This window comes from Tympanuchus pallidicinctus, unplaced genomic scaffold (genome assembly GCF_026119805.1).
Source record: "Tympanuchus pallidicinctus isolate F22 unplaced genomic scaffold, pur_lepc_1.0 scaffold19, whole genome shotgun sequence".
Classification (NCBI taxonomy): Eukaryota; Metazoa; Chordata; class Aves; order Galliformes; family Phasianidae; genus Tympanuchus; species Tympanuchus pallidicinctus.
The window spans coordinates 15,348,388-15,373,310 of record NW_026294710.1 but is presented as its reverse complement, the minus strand read 5'-3'; the positions used below and the strand labels follow the sequence as shown (position 1 = coordinate 15,373,310).

Genomic DNA, 24,923 nt, shown 5'->3' with positions numbered 1-24,923 from the left:
ATCCATTATTGAAAATGTAGGTAGGGCATTAGCTAAGAGGCTCAAGCCAATTTTTTCCGTGTTTGCCCTAATCCTTTTTTCCCCAATCTCCCTTTTGGAAATCCTGGCTACATTCGTTAAAGCTCTCCTCATCCCATCGCAGATTTTTCACACTGTTAGATGCTTTACAGTCTGTAATAGAGAAAGCAATCGTAACATTAATTTTGGGAAAGCACAAAGTCTTTGGAGAAGAGAAGGCTCTGGGGAGACCTCATCATGGCCAGCACTTGAAAGGAACATGTGAACAGGAGGGGGAATGGCTGTTTGCGAGGGTGAATAGTGATAGGACAAAGGGGAATGGTTTTAAACTGAGACATGGAGGTGTAGGTTAGATCTTAGGAGGAACTTTTTCACACAGAGGGTGGTGGCACACTGGAACAGGCTGCCCAAGGAGGCTGTGGATGCCCCTGGATCCCTGGAGGCATTCAAGGCCAGGCTGGATGTGGCTCTGGGCAGCCTGGTCTCGTGGTTGGCGACCCGGCACACGGCAGGGGGGTTGAAACAGTGATCATTGTGGTCCTTTACAATCCAGTCCATTGTATGGTTCTCTGATTCTATAAATAGGAATTTTATTTGATATGAGTTAGTACGTAAAATAACAAAAGTTTTTTGGTAAAGCAGTTTTGTAGGATAAGCTTTCTAACAGATGTGGGCAAACTATGCCTGTTTATCCAAATGCCCTTTTCCTCTTCAATTGCATCAGGTTGGTGTGTTAGGAGGAGAAAGCACATGCCTGTGTTTCAGCACACCGCGGGCTTTCTGTATTTGCTTACACAGCCGCGCTAAGTAATTTTATAGACTTCTCATGAAAGTGAGCAAGTGAAACTCTTCCTTCATGCATCAGTGGCCAACAGCTAAATTGGCACGCTCCCTACTTCTGTGTCCTGGTAATCAAGCAAGTCCCCTGAAAATTGATGGATGCACTCATTAAGGGCAGTTCTTGCTGCTGGCTGCAGTTTCCTGAGCCGTTTGGAGCCGGCGAGCGCTGACGTTTCGCGGCGCAGTTGGCACATTGTGCTCCACGCGGTGCATCTGGCTCCCCATTCCCTTTCAAGGACTAAAGCCTCTTGTTTTAATACGTTAAGCATCCTTTGTTGGGATTTTGTGTGCACACAAATAAATGATTTCCCACTTAGGGTATTAAAAACCGGGGAAGGTTAAAATCCACAGTCTCTTCCCTTTGTTATTAATTTGTTCTCTGTATAATCTCGTGTTGCTGAGATTTGCCAGTACCTTTTTAAGGACGTTTTTATGAGTCTAAGCCATCTGCAGGACCGAAGCCTACAAATCTCGCAACCCCCACTTCTGAGCACACAGCAGCGAGCCTCTCTTTCTGGAAGGGAGCAGGATTTACAGAGTTGATGGTACGGCTTTTTTTTTAAGACTCATACACCTGTTTCCGCTTAGAGGGTGAAGAATGAATTGCCAATTACCTCTACATGTTCCAACACGACACTTCATATTGCAGGAGCATGTGCTACCTGCTCAGCCAAGGCCCCCAGCTATGTAACCAGCCGTTCCGAAACCACGGAGTGGAAAGATGGAAAGCAACCCTCCATCGGTCGCTAATATTTGTGCGTGTGGAAGCCAGGTCACTGCCACTGACCTTTGTTTTCCCAGCAGAGCTCTTGAACAAGATGAAGTGATCAAAGCAGGATGCCAGCACATCAGCACGATCTCATTACTTTGTAAGCTGCACGTACAGATGCTGCTGCTGCTGCATCAGGCGATGCTGATTTACATTCACAACACCTCCATTACCGCTCATTTGTTGCTAGTTGTAATTAACCACTTCTTCCCCCTTTTTTTTTCCCCCTCCCTTCCCGTACTGTTGGGCAACAGAGAAAAAATAGACTACATTCATTCTGTTTAGATTCCATCTAAGTGAATTCAAAATTGTCAAGCCAAAGTATACATTAAACATTTTAGGAAATAATATCAAATCATATGCTTTGTGGCCGAGTGTGGTTACACTCAGAAAATCACATTTGTAAAGATAGAATTAAGATGTCTTACGATGCAGTTAAGCTGTCCTGTTGGCTTCAAGTTCACATGTGGTTAAGTTCAAAAGTAAAACTTCCCTCTTTAATTGCCTATAGTAAAAATTATTACCTGGACTTGAAAATCGGACACTTTCGTTGGCGTTGAACAAGTATCTTCCACTCACTCTGTAATTATGGAAAGCTAAATGGCAGAAATGTGTTATTTATGTTTCCTGTATGGGAAGTTGACACTGGGCATGTGGAGAACAGAAATGCTTTAATAGCTCTTTCTCTGAGCAGAGGGACACTTTTAATTGCATTGTATCTTCCATTATTGCTCTTTGTCTTCCTGTTTGCTCAGGGCAGTCCAAATCGCAATGAATCTCAGAGCATGGAGAGAACCATGCAGATTTTGACCTTAGCGAGCAGTCAGGGCTTCAGCGAAAGGTGACAGTTGGACCTGGAGCATTTAAGAAGCTGGTCCTGTGTCTGTGCCACAGTACATTCTGTGCAGAGCTACAGCTGTCAGCATCTGGAGCAGGGGATGCTGCAGCTGTTGGCAGCTGGAAGGGCAACACTGGATTGCTGTGTCATGGGTGTCACCTTTCTGTTTGGATGGAGGAGGAAGTCTGTCTCTTTGCTGCTGTTCTGTGCTGCTGATAGGCTCAAACAATTAAATACAAGTTTGCCAGGTTGTGCTCAGTTTAATTTGTTGTGCAATAGAAGAAAACGGTGCAGCAGGCAGTTGGCAGCAGGTTTACTACATGGATACAGCATCACGGAGAAGCCTTTATTATCTCAGTGTAGTATTGATGCTTTTTTATGAACTAGAATGCCTAGCAAATTGTTTCCTAATGTCAATTTTTCCTTAATTAATTCATCTAGATGCTACTGTAATAAAAATAATGAAAGGAGCTTCATATATGTGACCTAAGTGCATTCAGTTATCCTTAAGGTTAGGGGACTGAACTGAGATCAGAGAGGTAACATGAGCCAAAGCTGAGTCTCGAATTAAAAGGTCATCAATTGCCATTTTTCACACAAACCTTATAAGCTGTTCTTTTTAACATAGTACATCTCTTTTTGTTGACCTCATTGGTTTGGGCCTCATTTACAGGTATGAGATCAGAAGTCCCCAAACTTTTCCATCTATAACTAGCATCAAGTAGTGGCATTTTGTTTTTGTTGATCCTGCCAGTAGCATAAAATAATTTTGTTTTTCAAAAATATAATCATAGAATCATAGAATCCTTAGAGTTGGGAGAGACCTCTGAAGGCCATCCAGTCCAACTCCCCTGCAGTGCACAGGAACACAGCTCCATCAGGTTGCCCAAGGCCTGATCCAGCCTCTCCTTGAAAGTCTCCAGGGACGAGGCATCAACCACATCTCTGGGCAACCTGTGCCAGTGCCTCACTGTAAAAGATTTCTTCCTTCTATCTAACCTAAATCTAACCTCTTGGAGCTTGAAACCATTTCCTCTTGTTCTATCACTGCAGACCCTGATGTTGGTTATTAAGCGCTTCCTAGGAGTTGACCACAGCACCAACGTGTGCGTTTTTTAGTAGCTTTGAAGAGGAAAGCAGAATCAGTTGTGTCCTCATGAGCATTATTACTTTATCACACCTCCAAATGTGAATATCTTAGCACTTTTCCTCCTTCAGTCAGAGGAAATTTTACATTCAGATAACTGAATTTTAGACATTAGTGACTTTTTGTGAATGTAGGGCTTATTATGTGAATATAAATATTTTTCCCCACAAAGTAAAATCTCAAAATACATTTGTATTCTTCTTAGCTTAAAATTTTCAGCAAGTTTTCACAATTGATATCTCCTTAAATGCAACTGTGCAAGTTGGTTAATGGATCAGAACACAGCCATGTTAGCCACAAGAGCTAGCTTTGTTGGTTGGAAGCACTCAGATCCAACAGGATAGTCTATGTCCCCAGCAGAAAATTCGTGTTTTACTTATTTCCCTTGAATTTCCCTTGAAATACCATTTGTTATTTAATGTATACTCTAGACAGGACTTTTTTTTTACTGATGTTCTGGCTGCATTTTCTTCCAGATTTGCTCTGTTATTCTCAGTATTCCTCATTGCAAAATTCTGAATTATTTTCTGAATATGCTTTTTGATTCTTTCAGTGCTTATCACTGCATCTTAAAGCAAGAGTCCTGAGAAACATACAAGAAAATACATATATTGGTTGTAGAATCATAGAATGGCTCAAGTTGGAAGGGATCTTAAAGACCATCCAGTTCCAGCCATTAAATATCCTAACCAGTTTTTGGGATGCTTCTACAACTGCTAACCACGTGTTCACACTTTCTTGAGCATAGTCTTCATTTTTAAGGAAATCAAAAGCCTTTTGCAGGTATTTGTGAAGAGGGCATTTCCTAACTATTTTTGTTTTACTTTGGGAATTTAAAACATGTAGACTTGGATAGATAAGACCTGATATTAATGTGTCACGGCACATTTAGAAGCTTGAAGAGCACCCCGCCCTCTCAGCCTAAACGAACACGAAGAAGCACAAAGGAGACATTCTTCCCTCTTAATGCTTATGGAACAGTTAAGCATTAGTAGCTTTTGCCAATTCAAGTACTGTGCGTCTCTACGGAGGAGCTATAACTGGAACTGGAAAACTTGTCAATATTTTAAAAAATAGTCCTAATTGTCATAAAAACGCACTCTCCCACACTGTCCTCTGCCTCTCCATTAATATGCCTGCAATATAAAATCAAAGTAGGGTCCAAAATCACGCATTTAAGCCCCGGGGGATGGGACTGAACAAAACAGATAAAGCTAATACGTGTATATTTAAGGAGAATATCAGAGTGCCATGTCTGTGGCTATAAATACTACAAAGATACAGCCCTTTGTCAGGGGTGTGTTAAGTTGGATAATACTGCATAGCAAATGCTGCCCTGTGCCATATGCATTACTGGAAGCACGAGAAGATCAGGATCGAAAGATTTTGCGAGACAGCCTTTATGGATTTGTGTGTAATAGACTGCTTCTCTGTCTACACCACTTTACTGTTAATGAAATCTTGCTCTTACTGGGCTGGTGAAATGCAGCCCCTTTTGTTCCATCACATATGTTCTTTTCCCTTTGCCTTGACTAGATGCTGTACTTTAGCAAAAAAAATTGTTAGAACCCTTTCAGTAAGAATATGTAGCCTGCACAACCAGTGTTGAATTTTAATTCTTTTCAGGTAATTCAGTGCTGTGCAAATCTAGCTCAGACCCTTCTTCCACTAAATATTTGGCTCTTTTAGGTAGAGACATTGCAAATCTTTTTCTGGGCAGTCTACAAAGGAGGTTTTGGTGGCTCTAAAAGAAAATTGATTGAGGATAGAGCAAATCTATGTAATGGCACTGTGGCAGTTTGCCTTTCTTTGAAACACAGAGGGTGGTGACACACTGGAACAGGCTGTCCAAGGAGGTTGTGGATGCCCCTGGATCCCTGCAGGCATTCGAGGCCAGGCTGGATGTGGCTCTGGGCAGCCTGGTCTGCTGGTTGGTGACCCTGCACACAGCAGGGGGGTTGAAACTCAATGATCATTGTGGTCCTTTTCAACCCAGGCCATTCTATGAATCTATGATTCTATGAAATCTGAAGACCTTTTGGTCCTTCTCTATACATAAAGTAATTCTATGTCAAACAGGAGCAGTCTTCAGGTACCTGCTAACTCTTATGTTTAGGCAAATAAAGTTTTATTGCTTCTTTTTGGTTACTTGCAGTATGTATATGTGTGAAAGTCAAACTCCACCATCAGCTCTTGTTCTGTGTATGCATTGTAAACTGAGTTTTTCAGGTAATATCCAAATACATTTGTATCATGCACTACTCCTTTCTCTCCTTAATAGGGCATCTGTACTACTGTAATAAGTTTGTGATTCTGTCAAACCTTCTGTTAGGTGCTCAGGTGTAAAACACTCTGGGTCACTGAAAAGGACAATCATTTTATCTAATATTAAAGAAATTGAGAGAAACAGTTTTATCTTCAAAACTTTCCTTGGCATTTAGCACGGGTCCCAGTTTCCAGCCATTTAAGAGATACATTGAGCCACTGGGCTGCTCCTCTGCATGCATTAGTAACAAACTCAGTGTAATATGGAACAGGCTTGCCGTATCATGGACACGTTTATGAAGATTGATAACAGCCAGGGTTCAGTGTTAACTTTTATTGTCAAACAGGCTGCAGGAGAAACTGCCTCGTATTGCTTTTCCTTTGATTTATGAAAAGGTTGCTACATGAAAAAGACATCACATAAAATAGCTCTGCTGGCAGTAGCATTATAAAATAGGGCCGTAAGTAGACCAAACAATAACTAAGTATAATTATCTTCATTATTGTCTCTCTGGGCTCTATTTACCTTCGCTAGGATGCTTTCACTCACCACGTTAAGGTGGACCAACCTTTCCCATCAAGTGTGTAAGGATGATAAAATCCTACTGTTTCAGATAGGTGCTACCCCAAAGAAGACCTTTGTGCTTTGTGCCATCTTTACTCCACAAAATGAAGGAGGTGATTCCAGTTTCACCTACTTGTGCATTCCAGAGATGGTACTGGGAGGAAGACGAAAGATGTTCAGAAAAAAAAATCTGCTTCTATTACCGTTTCCATCAGTGAGGTATTTTACTGGAAATTACCCATTCTCCAGAATGGGTTATTTCAGACTGTGATATATTTAGACCCTTTAAAATCCAAACCCAGACCCCCAGCATAGTGGTGGAGATCGCCAGTTTCAAGCTGTAGAAGATTACAAAGAGAATTACTTTATTTCTCTTTCCTTCTGTAAGGAAGTGTGCCAGAACAGGAGGAATCTCTTAGTAGCAATTAGCAGTAAAACTAGTGAAAATCCTAGAGAGGATGACCCAGGGAGCTACTGACCTGTCAACCTCCAAGATCATGGAGCAGATGCTCCTGGAAGCTATGCACATGGAAGGCACATGGAAGAGAGGGAGGTGATACAGGATAACCAGCATGGCTCAGCCAAGGGCAGGTCCTGCCTGATCAACTTAATAGCCTTCTATGATGGCATAACTGTCTTTCTAGACAAAGGGAACAGCCACTGGTGTCATCTATCTGGACTTCAGTAAGGCCTTTGACATGGCCCCCCACAACATCCTTCTCTCCAATTTGGAAAGATATGGATTTGTTGGGTGGACTGTTCAATAGATGAGGAGCTGGTTGTGAGAACATACCCAGAGAGTGGTGGTCAATGCTCAATGTCCAGATGGGGATCAGTGGCACGTGGTGGTGTCCCTCAGGGGTCAGTTAACATCTTCATCAATGACATCAATGATCAAACTTCAACCAGTTTGCAGATGACACCAATGTCATAAAACACAAAAGCGTTGCACCACCCAACTATATGAGACCTTGGTGAAAAATAGGGCCTTAGAAATCATACACTATAAGATTATAAAACACAAAGGGTTAAAATGACTTCTTTGGATCAGGTAAAAGTTCAGTCGTGTAACTAAGTGCCTAATTAATTCTGTCAGTGTACAGTGAATGTATTAAGGAGACCTTTGTAAGGTGTGAGATGGCACTGGCAATACACCCCACCCTTCTGGTGTTGAACTGCTTTTCCAGTACTATCATGTCTTAGAACAGCCCCATGGAACCACAGCAGGAAAAATAACAGAATGAAACTTGAATGCTGTGCTTCACAACTCTTCTCTCAAAGTGCAGTTCATGGTTTGTTCACGGTGCATTTTCCCCACTGGGATGCTAGAAAGGATGTTGAGTATTTTCCTTTATTTCTACAGAGCATTGGACAAGCACATTAAAGCTAAGATATATTACAACAAGGTCCAGTATGCACTTAGCAGCATGTTTGCAAGGTGATTATTCCTCTTTGTTAACACATTATTGTTTTTGCAGCACAGCTGATGATATTTTCTAAAAAGATTGACTCGCCACAGCCTGGTTGCAAGACCTGGGAAAGCACACATAATCTTTGTAGCTTATCAGAGTGAATCCGAGCCTCCTTTTTGTTGAAAAATTTCATGCCCAAATGAAAAATTGGCATTTATTTTACTTTCTCTTAACTTTTAAGATTGCAACCTTCAGTTCCCTCCAGTAATCATCGCCCACGGGAGCAGTGATGCTTGAAGTGTTTAACTGTTGATTGCTTTTCCTGCACACTGCTTTTCCTCATAAAACGTCTTATGTTTGTGGTCAGTAGCAGGCTTTCAGGCCTCTTATGGCTGAATAAAATAGTTAAACACATATTGCTCGAGAGAGTAATATTTGGATAATAACGTGCCAAGAGTTGGTGTCCTATGGTGTTTCATATTTAGTGCAGCAGTTGACCTTTGCTATAGATAAGAAATGTGTCTCCTTATTACAACACACTTTATACCACCTATATAAGAGGAAAGCTGTTTTTTAGTGGAGTCGTGTAAGGTGCTGTGAAGATTTTATTATCACGAGTTTGGGATGATGATGTTACTCATGACTGTACAAAGCCTGAAGTGAATTGTATAGCCCTTGGGAGATACACAGCAATAATAAATCCACAGTTGTGTATTTGGTTTATGCTGCTCATTTGGTTGGTTAGTCTTTACTCAGATCTGTCTGTGTTCTACTCTTTGTGTGTATGTGCTTTCACACACACTGTGATGTAACATTAGTATGGAAAATTGAACACGGGGCATGAATAAAATTAAAATGATAATGTTATCCATTTTAATGGATGGTTTATCATGGTGTTGTTTCGCTACTTTTGTATAGAAAAAGATTTTGAACTATTGCAAAAAGTTCTTTTTCTTTAGAAATTTGAGAGGTTTTGTTGTATTTTTACATAGTATGTAATGCTAGTCAATACACCCACGTAGTCCTGGAACAGCAGTGGCTGCAGACCAATGGCATCACGCATCTATCAGAAATGTCAGCCAAAGCATCAATTAAATTTCCCAAGGACTGAATCTGCTTTGTGATGAGCTCAAGCTGGATCCGAGGAGAGCAGTAATTCCCTGCTGCTTGCTGTAGCTCCTTTTGGAAGATGCACTGCTCGGACCTGCACAGTGCCAGGAAGCACCCCAAAACTCATATCGCTAAGAAATGGCACCACCTGATGTCGTTGGCCATGGTGATCTCTGACTTTTCTGCTCACAAACAGCTGAGAGAGTGGAGTGTTGCCAGTCTTCATTAAATAACTTTTTGGGAGGAGTAATGAGACGGATCTCAAGTGATGCCGCATGCAAACTCAAAATAAGGTTTGAAATGCAGTCATTACAAAGTGACTGCATGTGCGTGGATGGATGGGGTTGTGTTCAAATCAGGCTGAGCAGATTTATGGTTGGATTTGTTTGTTTCCCATTCTGCCTTGTTCTTGGACAGGCTTCCATGCATCCAAGATGATCATTCTTTCCTAATTTACCAAAATAGAAGCTGGTTTTAATCAGTGCAAGATCAAGAAGTTCTTTCTGTTGTATTTATCTCATGTATTCACATTACATGGGTACAGCGTATTCCATCTAGATTAAGCTGAGCCTTTCCAAGCTGATTTTTATTAAAGATTATATTTGCTGTATTATCTTTATAGTACAAAGGCTTGTATGCCCAATTAGAAGACTAAAATTTGCACTGCTGTCGTCCATGTAGGTGTTTGTTTTAGCATTTAAAGCTTATATCCTAGTATTCAGTGAAAACTGTTCTTCAAGCTCCAGGGTTAAAAATGTGCATCCCAATTTGGGTAATTCCAGCATGTGGTTCCCCTTGCAGCTGCAAGGACCAGCTGTGTGTAAGGTACATTTGTATAATAATTTGTTGGTGTATTGGGTGGTGTTTGTATTTTAAGGCATTGGTTTGTATGTTTTCTTCCAGGAGGAGAATTTTAGTAACGAGTTATTTGGGATAATAAAATTCAAGGAATATCAATTTGAATAAAAGTGTTCCATGTAATGGTGTCTGTCAGGCTGGATGGCAGTCTCATTTCTTTGATGAAGGTGTTCAGAGGACACACAGACTCGGCAGGTCAGATCAGAGGTCCTTCTAGCTTATCAGGCAGTCAGTAGGAGTAAATATCTCAGGAAAAGTGGAAAAACAGGGGAATTACACAGGGATGCCATTTAACCTTCAAAAAAGAAGTGCAGTGTGGCATTCCCGAGCCGAACATTGTATTTTTGCTCTTAATCCTTTGATGGACAGTACCTTATAACTGGCTTCAGAACCCAACTGTGCTTGTGATACCCCAGTATTCTCTTGCAGTGACTTCCAGGTTTTCATTATGTGTTGTTTAGAAAATGCTTGAGTTGTTTCTTTAGTTGTAAACTTGCTGCTAGAAAACTTCATTGGCCAACTTCACTGGAAAACTTCATTGAAATAATTGGAATAATCCTTATGCCACTGATAATTTCATACAACTGCCTCATGTTCACTTGCGATTCTTTTTCTAGGCTGGACAGATCTAGTCTACTTAATGTAATGTTCTAAAATGTTGAAAATTTACCTTAGCAATTGGTTCAGTGGACTAATTAGGATTCACAACCAGGAAATCTTTTCTGATCCCCATTCTGATTTAATCCTATCGGAAGTCCCAGCCCAACAAGGAGTGTAAGACTGTGCATAACTCTGTACATGCAAATGTGAAATTACTCACTTCTCAAGTTGTGCTTGTATTTATGTGCTTTGCCAGATTTGGGATTGTAAATTCTTTCTATTAATCTCTGCAGTGCTCTTTCTTCCCTGTATTCAAGAAATAAATTATTGCACTACAAGGAAGCATTTCCACTTTGCTTATATTAAAAGCTGAACTCCTATCCTATCCTACCAGGTGGGAATCACAGAATCACAGAATGGTTTGGGTTGGAAGGGACTTTAAGAATCATGAACCTCCAACCCCCCTGCTGCAGGCAGGGCCACCAACCTCCTCATTTAATACCAGCCCAGGCTGCCCAGGGCCCCATCCAACCTGGCCTTGAACACCTCCAGGGATGGACGGGGCATCCACAACCTCTCTGGGCAGCTGTTCCAGCACCTCACCACTCTCATAGTAAAGAATTTCCCCCTGACATCCAATCTAAATCTGCCCTCCTTAACTTTCACCAGGCAAAGAAAAAAGCACCTAAAAAGGTCAAAGCGCTGTCTGCCAGTCCTCTTTGTTAAACCAGGTTTTCATCAACGTATTAAACTTGACTTAGTGCACTCTAGACATAATTAGTTGTCTGTCTTCGAGTGGTGCATGTATAAGAACGTGCTGGAATGTGTCTTTCCTCCTCATCTGCATCCCTAAATTTCAGAGGTCAGACTGCTGAAAAGAGGTTTATATTTGCTTTTAAGAGAGTTGAAATAAATGAGAGGATGGCAAACATTTGCCAAAGCTTTTGTCAGTGCTGGAATTTTAGGCCAAAGGGTCTAAAAATAACATGAACAGCATTAACACTGAAGCTGATCCTTAATAGCACCAAAAATACATATTCTGGGGGCAAAGTTTGTAGAAACAGAATATCCCAAATTGGAAAGGATCATAGAGTCCAACTTCAGGTTGTATTCAGACTTCTGCAGAAGTCATTTATTTAGTGGCACCATGCACGTTTGGCATTTTTTGAATGTAATAGAGCAGGAACAACTGTAGTTCTATTCTGCCACTTATCAGAGATTTGCTGGGAAAATTCTTTCCTTTGCAGCTTTTGGAGAAGTCTCACTATGTAGTCAAGAGTAAATAAAAGCAAGAAATCAACTCCACAGTACGTGAACTTTTGCTGGCAGCACTTCCCACATGGTAATTTGGAGGGCTTTGTGTGGGCACAGTTTGATTATGGACTGCTTCATAACATCAGTTACAGACACTCAGAAATCAGATTGTGGTATTCCTTCCAAATGATCTTTAGAAGAACATAACCATTTGGTTTGTGCTTTACATGTTTCATAATGCACTTGCAAGTCATCACCCACTTCACATGCAAAGACAGTTTTGAAAAATTATTTAATGTAAGGAGTAAATTAATTGAAGAGCTAAAAATAATGGTGTAGCAGAAAGGACCTTCATTACCATGAACCCTTTCATGCTTTTTTTTCTCCTGCTATCTGTTTTGCAACTGTTTTCTATACTGTTCAACAACTCCTGCAAATTCACTGAGCATTGGGTCTGTGGAATTCACTCTTTTGGGATGAGGTAATCTTAGAAAAAGATGATCTCCTCACCACCACCTTTTGTGTAATGCTGGGAGATACCACTGTCTGTCTGCTGTTTCACACTTCTTGCTTGCAGAGAATCATTAAGGTTGGAAAACTTTTCCATCAGAAGAGGGATGGCCAGCAGGGACAGGGAGGTGACTGTCCCCCTCTACTCTGCTCTTGTGAGGCCCCGTCTGCAGTACTGTGCCCATTTCTGGAGACCCCAGTACAAGAAAGACAGCTGTTGGGGAGGGTCCAGAGGAGAGCCACTAGGATGATCAGGGAACTGGAGCACCTCCCCTACAAAGACAGGCTGAGGGACCTGGGCTTGCTCGGCCTGGAGAAAAGAAGGCTGCAGGGTGACCTCATTGCAGCCTTTCAGTACCTAAAGGGAGCCTACAAACAGGAGGGGAATGAACTCTTGGAAAGGGTAGATAATTGCAGGACAAGGGGAAATGGTTTTAAGTTGAAGGAGGGAAGATTTAGGTTGGATGTCAGGGGGAAATTCTTTACAGAGGGAGTGGAGAGGTGCTGGAGCAGGCTGCCCAGAGAGGTTGTGGATGCTCCGTCCCTGGAGGTGTTCAAGACCAGATTGGATGGGGCCCTGGGCAGCCTGGTTTGGTACTAAATGTGGAGGTTGATGGCCCTGCATGTGGCAGGGGGGTTGGAGCTTCATGATCCTTGAGATCCCTTCCAATCCTGGCCATTCTGTGATTCTGTGAAAACCTCATCCAAGTGTCAAGTCTTCCCCGCCATGCCCACCAAACCACATCCCTCAGTGCCACATTTACCCTTTTCTTGAACACCTCCAGGAACAATGACTCTACCACCTCACTGGGCAGCCTGTTCCAGTGCCTCACCACTCTTTCTGAGAAGAAATTTTTCCTAATGCCCAACCTGAACCTACCCTGACACAACTTAAGGCTGTTAACCTCTTATCTTACCACTGCTACTTGGGAAAAGAGGCCAACCTACATCTCACCAGAGCCTCCTTCCATGGAGTTGCAGAGTCTTCTCTATCAAAGCTCTTCTTGTTTGCCACAAGTTGCACCAGAGGAGGTTTAGATTAGACATAAGGAAAAACATTTTCCCTCAGACAGTGATCAGGCTCTGGAATGGCTGCCCAGGGAGGTGGTGGAGTCGCCATCCCTGGCAGTGTTCAGGAGGCATCCGGATGAGGAGCTACGAGATATGGTTTAGTGGCTCCTGGTAGTAATGGTGACAGGAGGACAGTTGGACTAGATGGTCCCGTATGTCCTTTCCAACCTTGTGATTCTATGATTCTATGATTGTTCTTCACTGTTACTCCCAGTTAGCTGTTTGATGTCTCTCTGAACAACCCAATAATGATACTACCTTCCATCCATTGTGCATTCCCATGCATCAGTGCATTGCTTCTTTACGTACACTGTAAGCAATTTGAGGAAGAAACATATTTTTTTGTTACTTTGTGTGCTGCTCAGCACTAGTGGGCTCTGATAGCAGCAGCAGGAGCAAGTAAAGCAGGTCAGGACATTGGCTTCAGCTCTCCTGTGCTGCTAAATTGGGTCTACCAGGTAGCACAATCCTTTGCAAGGCTGGATTTTGAAGCTAGCACTTCCCTGGATGGCACCCAGCATAGTGCACGTGCTGGAGACTGTCCCTGGGTTGTAATTTGGCCACACATATGCTGGTTTGTAGGGAAAGAGTTTGCACATAGTGTTGGGTTATGCTGTGCTTTGCCTGACCTCAGACCCAGAGCATCATTTAACTGAGCAGCACAGGGCTAGCACTGGATGCCAAGGGTTACACAAAGAACAGATGCTTCTGATGAGTGTCAGCATTTTAATGAGGAATCAAATTAAGCCCTGGATACTTCTGGCCATCTAATGGTACAATTTTTTCATAATCCATGCTGGTTTTTTGTTGCTATTTTTTTTCCTATATTTTATGACAGTTGCCTGAAGTCCTGATCTGGTGAGATTATGCCAGATACCTGCACAGTTGGAAACTCATCAGCCATTCAGATTCCTTCAGTCAGAATGTCAGTTTTATCACAAAACTTACCAGGGTGATTTCACATTTCCTCTTTAGTAGACATTTTGTTTGAATGCCATGAAGGGGCTCCTTTTCTCAGAGCCCCCGGGAATACGATAAGCTAAGCTCTTTGAGAGAGGCTAGATGAGCACAAAGTTACTCTCATTAAATTTTCTCTTCGTGCTTTAGCATAGAATATTTCCTTTTAAAGCTCTCCCTTATTTTCTTTTGTGTCTTCATCCCATTACCTTTATGAGATTGTGGTGCATCAGCTTGATGGAAAAGGTGGGCGCATGGCTGCCTCGGAGCACACAGAAATATTTTGCTGGCAGATGAGATGCTTGAGGAGCAGCTGGGAAAGCGAAAGCAGATCGAGTAATTGTAAACTTAATAAAAACACGTTAATAAAAGCATGCCGTGTGGTGCAGGGCGCAGATCAGGCTGCTGTTCATATTGACTCTGGAGAAGAAAGGTATTTTAAATTTCACGTGTATTGACTCTGGAAAGTAGTTACTGAGTTGCATTGAATGGCGATAGAGATCTGTCAGAGTGTCCTTCAGTCTCTGTTGACCACTACAGTATGTATTTTCCCAATTGTTTTCTTCAATTCAATTGTGAAATTCCTAAATGAGAAAAAATAACTAAAATTTGGACAACTTCCCCGCTGTATATTCCAAAATACACCCCTCAGAACACGAGGTGAGTTCAGAGGAGGAATCTCCTGCTTCAATAGGGCCAGGTCTGGAACCAGACCACATTGCTCGATCCATTCAAGTCTTAAAAATCTTTATGTTTTCCCTGCAGATTCCTCATAACTACTGTTTTTGTATTGCTTACCTTTTCTTACAAGCTTCCTCTTCAGTCAAACCCCACCAGACTCTTAAATTCTGTAAAATTATCATTATTTACAGGAACATTGGAGAAGCTATCAGTGAGGGAGATGTTTCATTTCCCTTTTGAGGAGTTTCCTTGCTGTTGGCCATTTCTGACTGTTCTGAGAGTCCTGCCATCCATCACCCACCAGAAATCAATCACAGACCTTTTGCTTGCTTTACCATAATGTGCAATGCAGCCTTTTTTCCTGAGCGGGAGATCCTGCCCTGCATGCTTTATGGCCATCTAATGTTGGATAGTAATCTCATTTAGTGTTTTCCCAAAAGTGCAAATAGTGCATTAGGGGAGCATAACAAGCACAGCAGATCAATACAGAGCTGATGCTCGCCTTGAACAGATTAATCCAAGAAAATGGACTTCGTTGACTTCAAGAAAGTGGTTCTGTTTGCTGCATTGACCAGCACTGGGACTGCGTTGCTGGAGTGGGCTGAGGGCACAGCTGGAAACATCACCAATGGGAAATGATGAGATGAAAATAAATCAACATGTCTTACGGTGCTCCGGTACTGTGGGCACTGTAAAGTATCCATTGGAGCATTCCAATCAGGAATTATATGTGGGCGCTGATGGCATGGCTTAGGGAAAAATCAATCGACAGAGGGTAAGAGCTGAGTCACACATTTACAAAGAGCATCCACAGTGCTTTGTCTCTTACTTCTATTTCACCCCAGTACAGCCATACACTCTGCTGAAGTCAGTCAGTGTACAGCATTTTGTGGTCGTACATTTTGATGCCTGACACGCTTTTGAAATGCTTGCTGATAGCAGTAGAGGGGGGGATTAAGGGGAAATCCTCATCCACAAGAGCCTGCAGAAGTTTGAACTTCCAGATCATAAAGTGTTTTAAGCTCCAGGGACTGTGTTTAAATTCTGTTTTAGGTATTTCACAAATGCACAGTAATGAATGAAAGGAGTAAGAGAGCTGTTTTATATCGGTATATCCTGTAAAATCAAGGAGACTTTGCATTTCTTCTTTAGTGCTACATCTTGAGTGATTGCCAAGAAGTCAATTCCCCCAAGGAACAGCACTGTGCTTCACGTTTCATTTTCTCACTGTACTAAAGCAGAGATCTGCCCGGGCCAATCAGCAAAATAAGAAAGAACAGAATATTCATCTGAGGATGCAGCTGCTGATAAGTCCTGTTCTTTTTACGACCTCATTGAACTAAAAATAATGTGGGCTGCAATGGATGTTGGAACAGCCATAGTCAGGCTTTCCTGGTAGGTTAAATGGGAAAGTGTATTAAGTATGCAGTTGCCACACATAAGACAAATGGTATTATATAAACCTTAGCTGCTGTTTTTCTGTGAAGTTTCAAGTGTGGGTTTGTTTTTTTTTTGCTGTTTGTTTTTTCCTACCACTGAAATTCTTTATTTTTTGGTGTAAAAGAGGTATAGCAGTGAGTAAGGACATTGTTTAGTGGGGAAGTGTTGGTGGGTGGTCGCACTAGATGGTCTTGGAGGTCTTTTCCAGCCTTGGTCATTATGTTATTTTAGATTTTGAGTACCTTAAGAGTTGTTTATAAATTAAATATCAGATTAGCTTAAAATTACATTGGAATTCTGAACGTTTTGCCAACTTTTTGCTTCCAAAATAGGAGTTGTATTTCTATTTCAATTCTGTGTCACTGTGTGGATAACATTATACAGATTAATACAAATGACAGGATTTTTGTCCAAGAAAGATTTGGTTTTGCAGAATAGTTTCCATTCCTTTGTGTATTACATCAGCCAAAAAGATGGCAAGAGTAATTAATTCACACAGTAAAGAAAACAGACAAAATTCCTAAATAACTTGCACATCTGGCAGCAGGGTTACAATTGAGGTGATGGGTAGAAGAGAAAGGGAGGAGGATGTGCCGAAAATAGAGGCTATCATCAGATCAGCAAAAGCAGATTGTGTAATTTGCTGATGGCAGCAGGTTTTCTGTATTCTGTAGGTCAGCCCAGTGGGTGCTTTCTGTCTTCTGCAGCAGCAATATTTAATAAGAAGCGAGACTGTATGGCCATAGGACTATACAGCAATGAAGCTTAGTGAGTCCTGCATTTCTCTGACTATTTTTCTTAATGTAGGTGAAATCAGACATGCTCAGTATGATCCTCAGTTCAAAACACAGAATTGTAGAATGGCCTGGGTTGAAAAGGACCACAATGATCTCCAGTTTCAACCCCCTGCTGTGTGCAGGGTCACCAGCCACCAGACCAGGCTGCCCAGAGCCACATCCAGCCTGGCCCTGAATGTCACCAGGGATGGGGCATCCACAACCTCCTTGGCAACCTGTTCCAGTGCCTCAACACTGGAAATAAAAAAACTTGTCCTCGTATGAAGTTGGATGCTGATTTTCTCTGCCAGTTAGAACCAAGAACTACTAGATCAGGATGACTCTTGTGGTCCTAGCAGCTCACTTTCCCATTTGGGTCTGATGTTACCCAGATTATAACCCAAACAGCTCTAAAAGCAGCCTTCCTTTTGTGACTTTAAAGTGTTCTGCCTCACTTCTATTATTTAAAGTTGCATCTCTCCCAAAATGTTTTTGAGAAAGAAACCAAAATCTTCTTTCTTCTTTTCCCAGGCGATATGAGACTCAACCAGTCTGTGCTGATCTTCAGGGCAAAATTCTGCAGTGTTACCAGAAACATGCTCAGGAGACCCTCAGCTGCTCTGCACTGGCTAGCCAGTACCTGCATTGTGTCAATCATGCCAAACAGGTGAGTGTAGGAGTCTTGCTATTAGAGTAATTATAGAAGGCAAAAAAATAAGAGGAAACAGATTATCCAATTAGTCCCTTGTACATGTTAAGCACTACTGTTCCCTGCGTGTTTGTTCTCACAAGCTCTGTGGTGTCCTCTTTCAATTTACTTAAATAATAGGGTTTCCATCTCTTCCCTTGGGAAACCATTGTTTAGTGTAGGAGCTAATACTGTTGGCAGATGTTTCCTGGTATCTGCAGGTTTAGGCAGTCAAACAAGGGGATTAAACTAAGTGGTACTATTTGTCATAAATACCACCACTTTCAGTAACAAATTAATGGATGTCTCAAACTAGATTGCTCACCAGCTGGTAGTCTTGATTTCTTTTAAGTTAAGTATTCAGGGTCTAATGCTGACGTTTGCCTGCTCTTTCCCCGTTTACATTCAGTTTGCTACTCTACATGTTGCTACGTTAGATTATAAACATATATGCTTCATTAGGGCAGCAGAGGGGAAATGACAGTACTATATAAATGTTCCAGTTAAAAGAAGCCAACATTTCTAAAGATTATTCTTTTTAATCAGCTTGAATCTTTCAAATACAGACGTGCATGTGTTGATTTCAGTTGTGTTCTTAAAGAAGCCATTTGGAAACATGCTTATAGGCCACATATAAAATCACAGAATCATAGAATCACAGAATCAGAAAACAACCTGAGTTGAAAGGGACCACAGTGATCACCTAGTTTCAACCCCCTGCTATGTGCCAGGTCACCAACCACCAGACCAGGCTGCCCAGAGCCACATTCAGCCTGGCCTTGAATGCCTCCAGGGATGGGGCATCCACAGCCTCCTTGGACAACCTGTTCCAGTGTGTCACCACCCTCTGTGTGAAAAACTTCCTCCTAATATCTAACTTAAAGATGTAGGTAGAAAGTAGTTAAAGAAGTCTGTTAATCTTTGTTTCTGATAAAATCTATGAGTTAATATTTGAGCGTGTGAAAATCATAGAATTGTAGAATCATTAAGTCTGGAAAAAGACCACTGAGATGATCCAGTCCAACTGGTCAACACATTCCCACCATGCCCACTAAATCATATCCCTCAGTGCCACTTCTCTGCGTTTCTTGAACACCTCCATGGACAGTGACTCCACCACCTCCCTGGACAGCCTGTGCCAATGCCTCACCACTCTTTATGAGAAGAAATTTTTCCTAATACCCAACCTGAACCTCCCCTGACACAGTTCAAGGCTATTACCTCTTATCTTACCACTGCTACCTGGGAAAAGAGGCCAACCCCTATCTCACTAGAAAGAATTTGGCTGTCATCATTCACTCTGACCTTTCTGCAGTTAAACTCGTGCAGTCTTGCTCCGGTACCGCTTGAGATCTTCCTAGAGTTAATGCTTCTCTCGGTTTAAGTGCTCTGTAAATTTTGGTGGGAGACAACAGTTGCAGTGCTAACGCTGTTTCTGCACTCCGCAGCACTTAATTCATTTGTGGGGTGCTATTATTGTAATTCTTTGTTTATATAGTTAGTGTGCTCCTGTCTGAATGGGCAGCCTGGCAGTGCTGGATGACAAGCTCAGCAGCTGCAGCTTGTTCTGTGAATGTGCTGCAATGCAGGACGAGGACAATTTGTGGGGCTGCCTGGGCAGCTCTGAAATCATCTCATGATATTAAACCTTGTTATCATCAGTAGAAACTTTGACCCAAGAGGATACCTGTGGTAAAGTATAAAAATCAATGAGACGAACCTGTCCCTTTCAGATTTACCTCCTTCGTTACACCCTTGGATATTTCTCCTGCACGCTTGTTAATACACTTTAATGCACTCAGCTCCTGTGCTCCTTCACTGCCTTTAGAACTTTACAGCCTACTGCATCTCTCTGCTCATAAAAATCTTTCCTGATGTCATAGCCTGAGGGTCTCCTTTCTAAAGCTCCATGCTCACACACCCAGGTGTGAGAGGTGCAGTAGGTTTTCCCCAGGTCCCTTCCTACCATGGCAAGCAAGTGTTGATGTTTGTATGTATTATTTTCAAAGCTTGCACTTAAGTGTGATTTTTTATTTCAAAATCCAGTGTGAGGTTTCTAGAAAAATTATTTTTTGAGACATTCTAGAATCACAGAATCATAGAATGGCCTGGGTTGAAAAGGACCACAATGATCATCCAGTTTCAACCCCCTGCTGTGTGCAGGGTCGCCAACCACCAGACCAGGCTGCCCAGAGCCACATCCAGCCTGGCCTTGAATGCCTCCAGGGATGGGGCATCCACAGCCTCCTTGGGCAGCCTGTTCCAGTGTGTCACCACCCTCTGTGTGGAAAGCTTCCTCCCTAATATCTGATCTAAACCTCCCCTGTCTCAGTTTAAAACCATTCCCCCTTGTCCTATCTCTATCCAACCTTGTAAACAGCTGTACCTCCTTCTTAGAAGAAGAAAATAAAGGCTAGTAAATTATATTAGGTCGCTGTGTAGTTGGCATCGCTGATGCTTGCGTCATCTGGAAAAGTCATTTACCGCATTTATAACTATGCTATTTTTAACAGGAACTGTAGATCTTAATTAATTATACGTGTTTAAGCTATAACTGAAGTTTATATCTGGTAGAAATGTTTTCAGAAGGCTATGATGAGGGCGAATTAATTCATGTTCAGAAGGTGCAGGAAAAGGAAATTGCATAAATCTGAGCGTTAAGTTTCGGAGTCCTTTTAAACACCTTTTTTTGTTGAAGATCTTCAGCCAAGCCTGTCAAGGAGTTAAAAGGGTTTCCTAAATGCTTCTTATTCTCTTCCACACGTGCTTCAAGATGAGAATTCAGAGGTTTCTCTCTTATGATAACAGAGAAAGAGGAGCCTTTTATGATGGAAATATTTGCAAGCAGGAATGATTGTTTCTCATAACGAACATCAGTCCTCTAGAGCTCATCCTCCATGTGTTGCAGCTGTAATTGTAATTATTTTTACTCGCTGATTGCCTGGAAGTCCAGACAAGCAGTTACTTTGAAATAATTGCCAAACACCTCTATAGAATACTGCAGAATTACCTATTATGTCTGCTTGGTCGGAAGAAAGAAGAGCAGGATAAATAGCAGATTCAGAAATGAAAAAGTTAACTGACATTGGCTACAAGAAACAAACAAAGAAGAAAATTTGCTAGAGGGAATAGACCAAGATATTGAAAACCAAATAAGTTAACTAATCCGATTTCCTGGCGGTGAGTCTGGGCACTTGTGCTGAGGCTGAGCACACTCTGTGCTTTTCATAAATTGAATTTATTGACTCCTCTTTCTTTCCTATCTTGCTTATAATTATCTCACCCTCTCTTCTGTATGCTCCTTATTTCTCATCCTGTCTGTAATCTCATGTCTCTATCTGTCCTTTTCTCCCCTTGTTAGAAAGTCCCAGAGAGCTGTTAATTCAGAGGAGTTTGACACATTGCTGTATCTTCAGTTTAAATCTTCTCCCAAAGTCATGAGAAGCTAGTGAGATAAATTAAGCTCTATTATTAATGTTTGTATTTTATTATAATAGAAGCAGAGAGAAAAACTGTTTAATGGAGCCATTAAAGGGAAGACATTAGGATTGTCTGTGCCATGGATTTGTGTTCCCACTGCTGAAGGATCTCCAGCTATTGCAGCATCTGCAATAATATGGACCATCCACTGGCATTTGTATTGCTTGTCCTAATCTACTTCTTACTGATGTGGTCAATATGGCTGTTGAATACTCAATTTTATTTTTCCTTGAGCGACAGGGAGTCCTAATTCCTATACAGAAACACAACAGCAGCATAGCTTGATGACATCTGTGCAATGTTTTCCTATTAGACCTCTTATTTCACAGAGGTGCAAGTGTCTGCAGGCAGGTTAGGTCCAAAAGTACTCGAAGGAATGATAACAACAGCTGCTGTTGTCTGACAGCCTGGCTACAAAATGCTGTCCTTCAGCCTCTTCAGTCTTGTAACCATTACTTTAAGTTGTAGGACAGAGTGGTCCTCAAACACGCATCCTCGTCAGAGTAACCATTTCATTCAGCCTCATTCTCCAGTATTTTCACTAGGTACTGCCTACTGCCTAATGGAAGGATATGTAAAATGAGCGTGGCTGTGAACTGAAATGCAATAAAAAGACACTGTCTTTTGTGGACACCATTTAGCACTACCTTGATTAAATGATGTTAATTATGAGAGGTTCAGACCACGTTCCCTTCACACCTGCATTGATGTCATGAACAAAAAAAAATCAAGGAAATAATGTAAATATGTGAAGTAATTAAATGTTGTGGGCAGAAATATGCACCTAGTGAACAAATACCTGTGATTTCTTTCCCTAGGACACTAAATGAAAGAAAAGTAACAGCATTTTTTTCTGCTCTTTCGGGAATTTCCGGTGTTAATTTATGCAGTGATAAATTTACCCCACGTTGATGTTCAGCCCAGCAATGGCTTGGAGCAAGTTTCTGCATTACCGCTGCAAAAGGAGACTTCCAGTAGAAATAGCCTTCATCAGTTCTACAGAAATCTCTGAGGGGATCCTGTCAGTAAACTGAGATGGAGGATTTTCTTAATTAATACAAGTTTCCCCTATCTTTGTTTATAAAAGCAGTGAGGGAGCCTAAAACTGATTCCTTTTATTCTGTTAGAATGAACCTCTCTATCATGAGTTCTGGGTATCATTTGTGAACAGAGACGTTCAGCATCTTTCCATGTGCTCACTGTTGACTCCTTGGGCTGTATCTTCATCCTTCTCGCAGTAACACTGCTTGATACAGTTGAGTGTTTCTCCATATGATTTTTGGAAAGGCTGTGAGGATTTAAATCATAGAATGATTAAGGTTGCAAAAGACATCCAGTCCAACTATTGATCCATGCTCACCGTGACGCCACGCATCACATCCACCCTTTTCTTGAACACCTCCAGGAATGATGACCACCGCCTCCTGGGCAGCCTGATCGAATGCATTAACATTCCTTCTGGGAAGAAACATTTCGTAATATCCAGTCTGAACCCGGCACAACTTAAACCTATTGCCTCTCATCCTGAAAAGACAACACATTTCCATTCCCTTTTTTGCTAATTTTCCTGAGCTCTAACTTCTGAGGCTCCGTGGTGTGCAGATCTGCAGAGAATGTTCCCAGTCTGGCCAGATAGTATTCCAGTATTTGAGTCAGCTATTTGTAGGTCTCCTGTGAGATTTCAAATTTCACATTTGGGCCTTTTCCTGACAGAAGCCCAAAACATTGTCAGATCCCTTCCTATCGTTTTTTACAAGGAGATTCATAATTTCTTCCCTATTTTTTGGATACTGAAGGCAAGAACAGTAGATTGCTTTGGTCAACTTCATAGCCCACCAATGAGTGTAGATGATCTCTAGCATGCTAGATCCTGCTTTCTATTCTGTTCTAGATATGTAATATCTGTACATCTGCTCATTTTTAAAGACCCTTCATTTATGGTTCATGACAGTAGGAAACTCTTAATACAGCTCTGCATATTATCCCTGCAAGTCTGTGTTTTCACAGTAGAGGCCAGGACCTCTGAATGGAGTCAAGACCCTGTAGCAGAGCTTGCTGGTGTGGCAGTAGGAATAATTCTTGGAGTACTTGACAGATCTATCCTTTTAGCTCTGGGTGGCCCGACTGTGCACAGGAGGTGAATAATGAAGTGAAAGTTCAGTGCGACATGTTCAGACTATCAAGATTATGATGATGACTCGGAATATAGGAAGAGTGTAGGTAGGGGACATACTTAGTGCTGTGTGACTTCGGGATATATTTCCTCCAGTATGTAACTGCTGGGAACAGGATTTATCTTACTGTAAGGTCAGACATTTTAATTTCCTTAATAGCCATAGCATGACTGGAGCTATGATAGCATTAAGATGAATAGGAATCGTTCCTGCAGCTCTTCAGTCCTCCAAATGTCTGACTTGTTGAGCCCTCAAATAGCTCCATTCTGCCTCTGTGACTTGTCTCTGCAATGACATGCATGTTAACAGTGGTTCTTTTTTTGTATTTTAATTGGGAAAAAAAAAAATTGCAAATCCCAAATTCCGTGTGTTTCTGGAATAACTTTGATTATTGAAACACGTGTTTCTCCCTCTCTCTTCCCTCCCCTCTGACCATTTTCTCAGCAGAGCATGCTTGGGAGAGGAGGATAAAGGCATTGTCCAAATCAAGCACAAGACCATCAACTCTAATTTCAGCAGAAGAGCATTTTTTCCCAAGAGTGATATGACAGCCCATTTACAGGGCAGACCAATAAAGAGAAGAACTGGAAGAGCCATTTCAAGAGCAGCAGCCATCACGGCTCAATCAGTGTGGCCATTTGAAAAGCCAAGACCTATATCTTATTACATCAGAAATCATACATCCGAAGACACTGTTCAGTCTTAGTAAAATCCACTTATTGGTGATTGAAGAAAGGAAAAGAAAAGAACCTCTCACTGACCTTAGAAAGGGGAAATATCCTTCAAATGCTGCTATTTCATTGCAGAATCTCCTTGAAAACTTCTCAGTGTCAGAGACATGGGTATGTAACACTTGGTGTGCCGGGATGTGGCAGCGCATTGTGAGTAAGTCAGCTGCTGCTCCTCGCCGTATTTGTTGCTTATATAAAGTTTTTCTTACAGTGGATAATGACATAAATTTTACTTTAACTTATTTCGCAAATGATGTAGTCTAATGAAGTCTCTCATCAGGCCTTCTGCTGGAATGATGTTAATGATCCAACGCTTACGATTTAACACGGCCTTCATGAAATGATTCTGTTGTGCTCTTCACTCTGATAAAGTACTGATGAATATGCCTCATTCTGTACCAACAATAAATATATTTTATGAACAAAGTTGATGTTTCACTGTCTCTCTTTCCGGTTCTCAGAGGCTGGTGATGTTCCTTTTGCTGTGCTGTTATGTTTTTCCAGCAGATGTTATTACAGAAGCTTTAAAGCATAGGATTTTGTGCATCACCGGCCTTGGTTTCAGGAATACTACTTACATATTACTGTTTTCTATCAAAGCAACCTAAAACGATGCCATGTGATATAGCATGTTGTCATTCATGGACTACCAGAGCTTCCTTTCTTCGGAGTATGTGGGAATGGAAGGGCATGCAGCACCCAAATCTGCAAACCTTCTTAATACAAGTAATATTTTTGG

At 41.6% G+C, this 24,923-nt stretch overlaps 1 protein-coding gene across 2 annotated transcripts in view; it reads left to right on the top strand.

Annotated features, from left to right (window-relative positions):
• Positions 1 to 24,610, top strand: part of CHCHD3 (coiled-coil-helix-coiled-coil-helix domain containing 3) — a 157,177-nt gene extending 132,567 nt beyond the window's left edge. Inside the window, exons 7-8 of one of the 2 annotated variants that reach the window (XM_052680736.1) lie at positions 17,643 to 17,778; positions 23,898 to 24,610. In XM_052680736.1, coding sequence (XP_052536696.1) covers positions 17,643 to 17,778; positions 23,898 to 23,924 — 163 coding nt within the window. In that variant the 3' untranslated portion in view covers positions 23,925 to 24,610. The remainder of the gene's footprint in view (positions 1 to 17,642; positions 17,779 to 23,897) is intronic. The other variant, XM_052680737.1, reaches the window with a different exon arrangement.
• Positions 24,611 to 24,923: the final 313 nt, after the last annotated feature.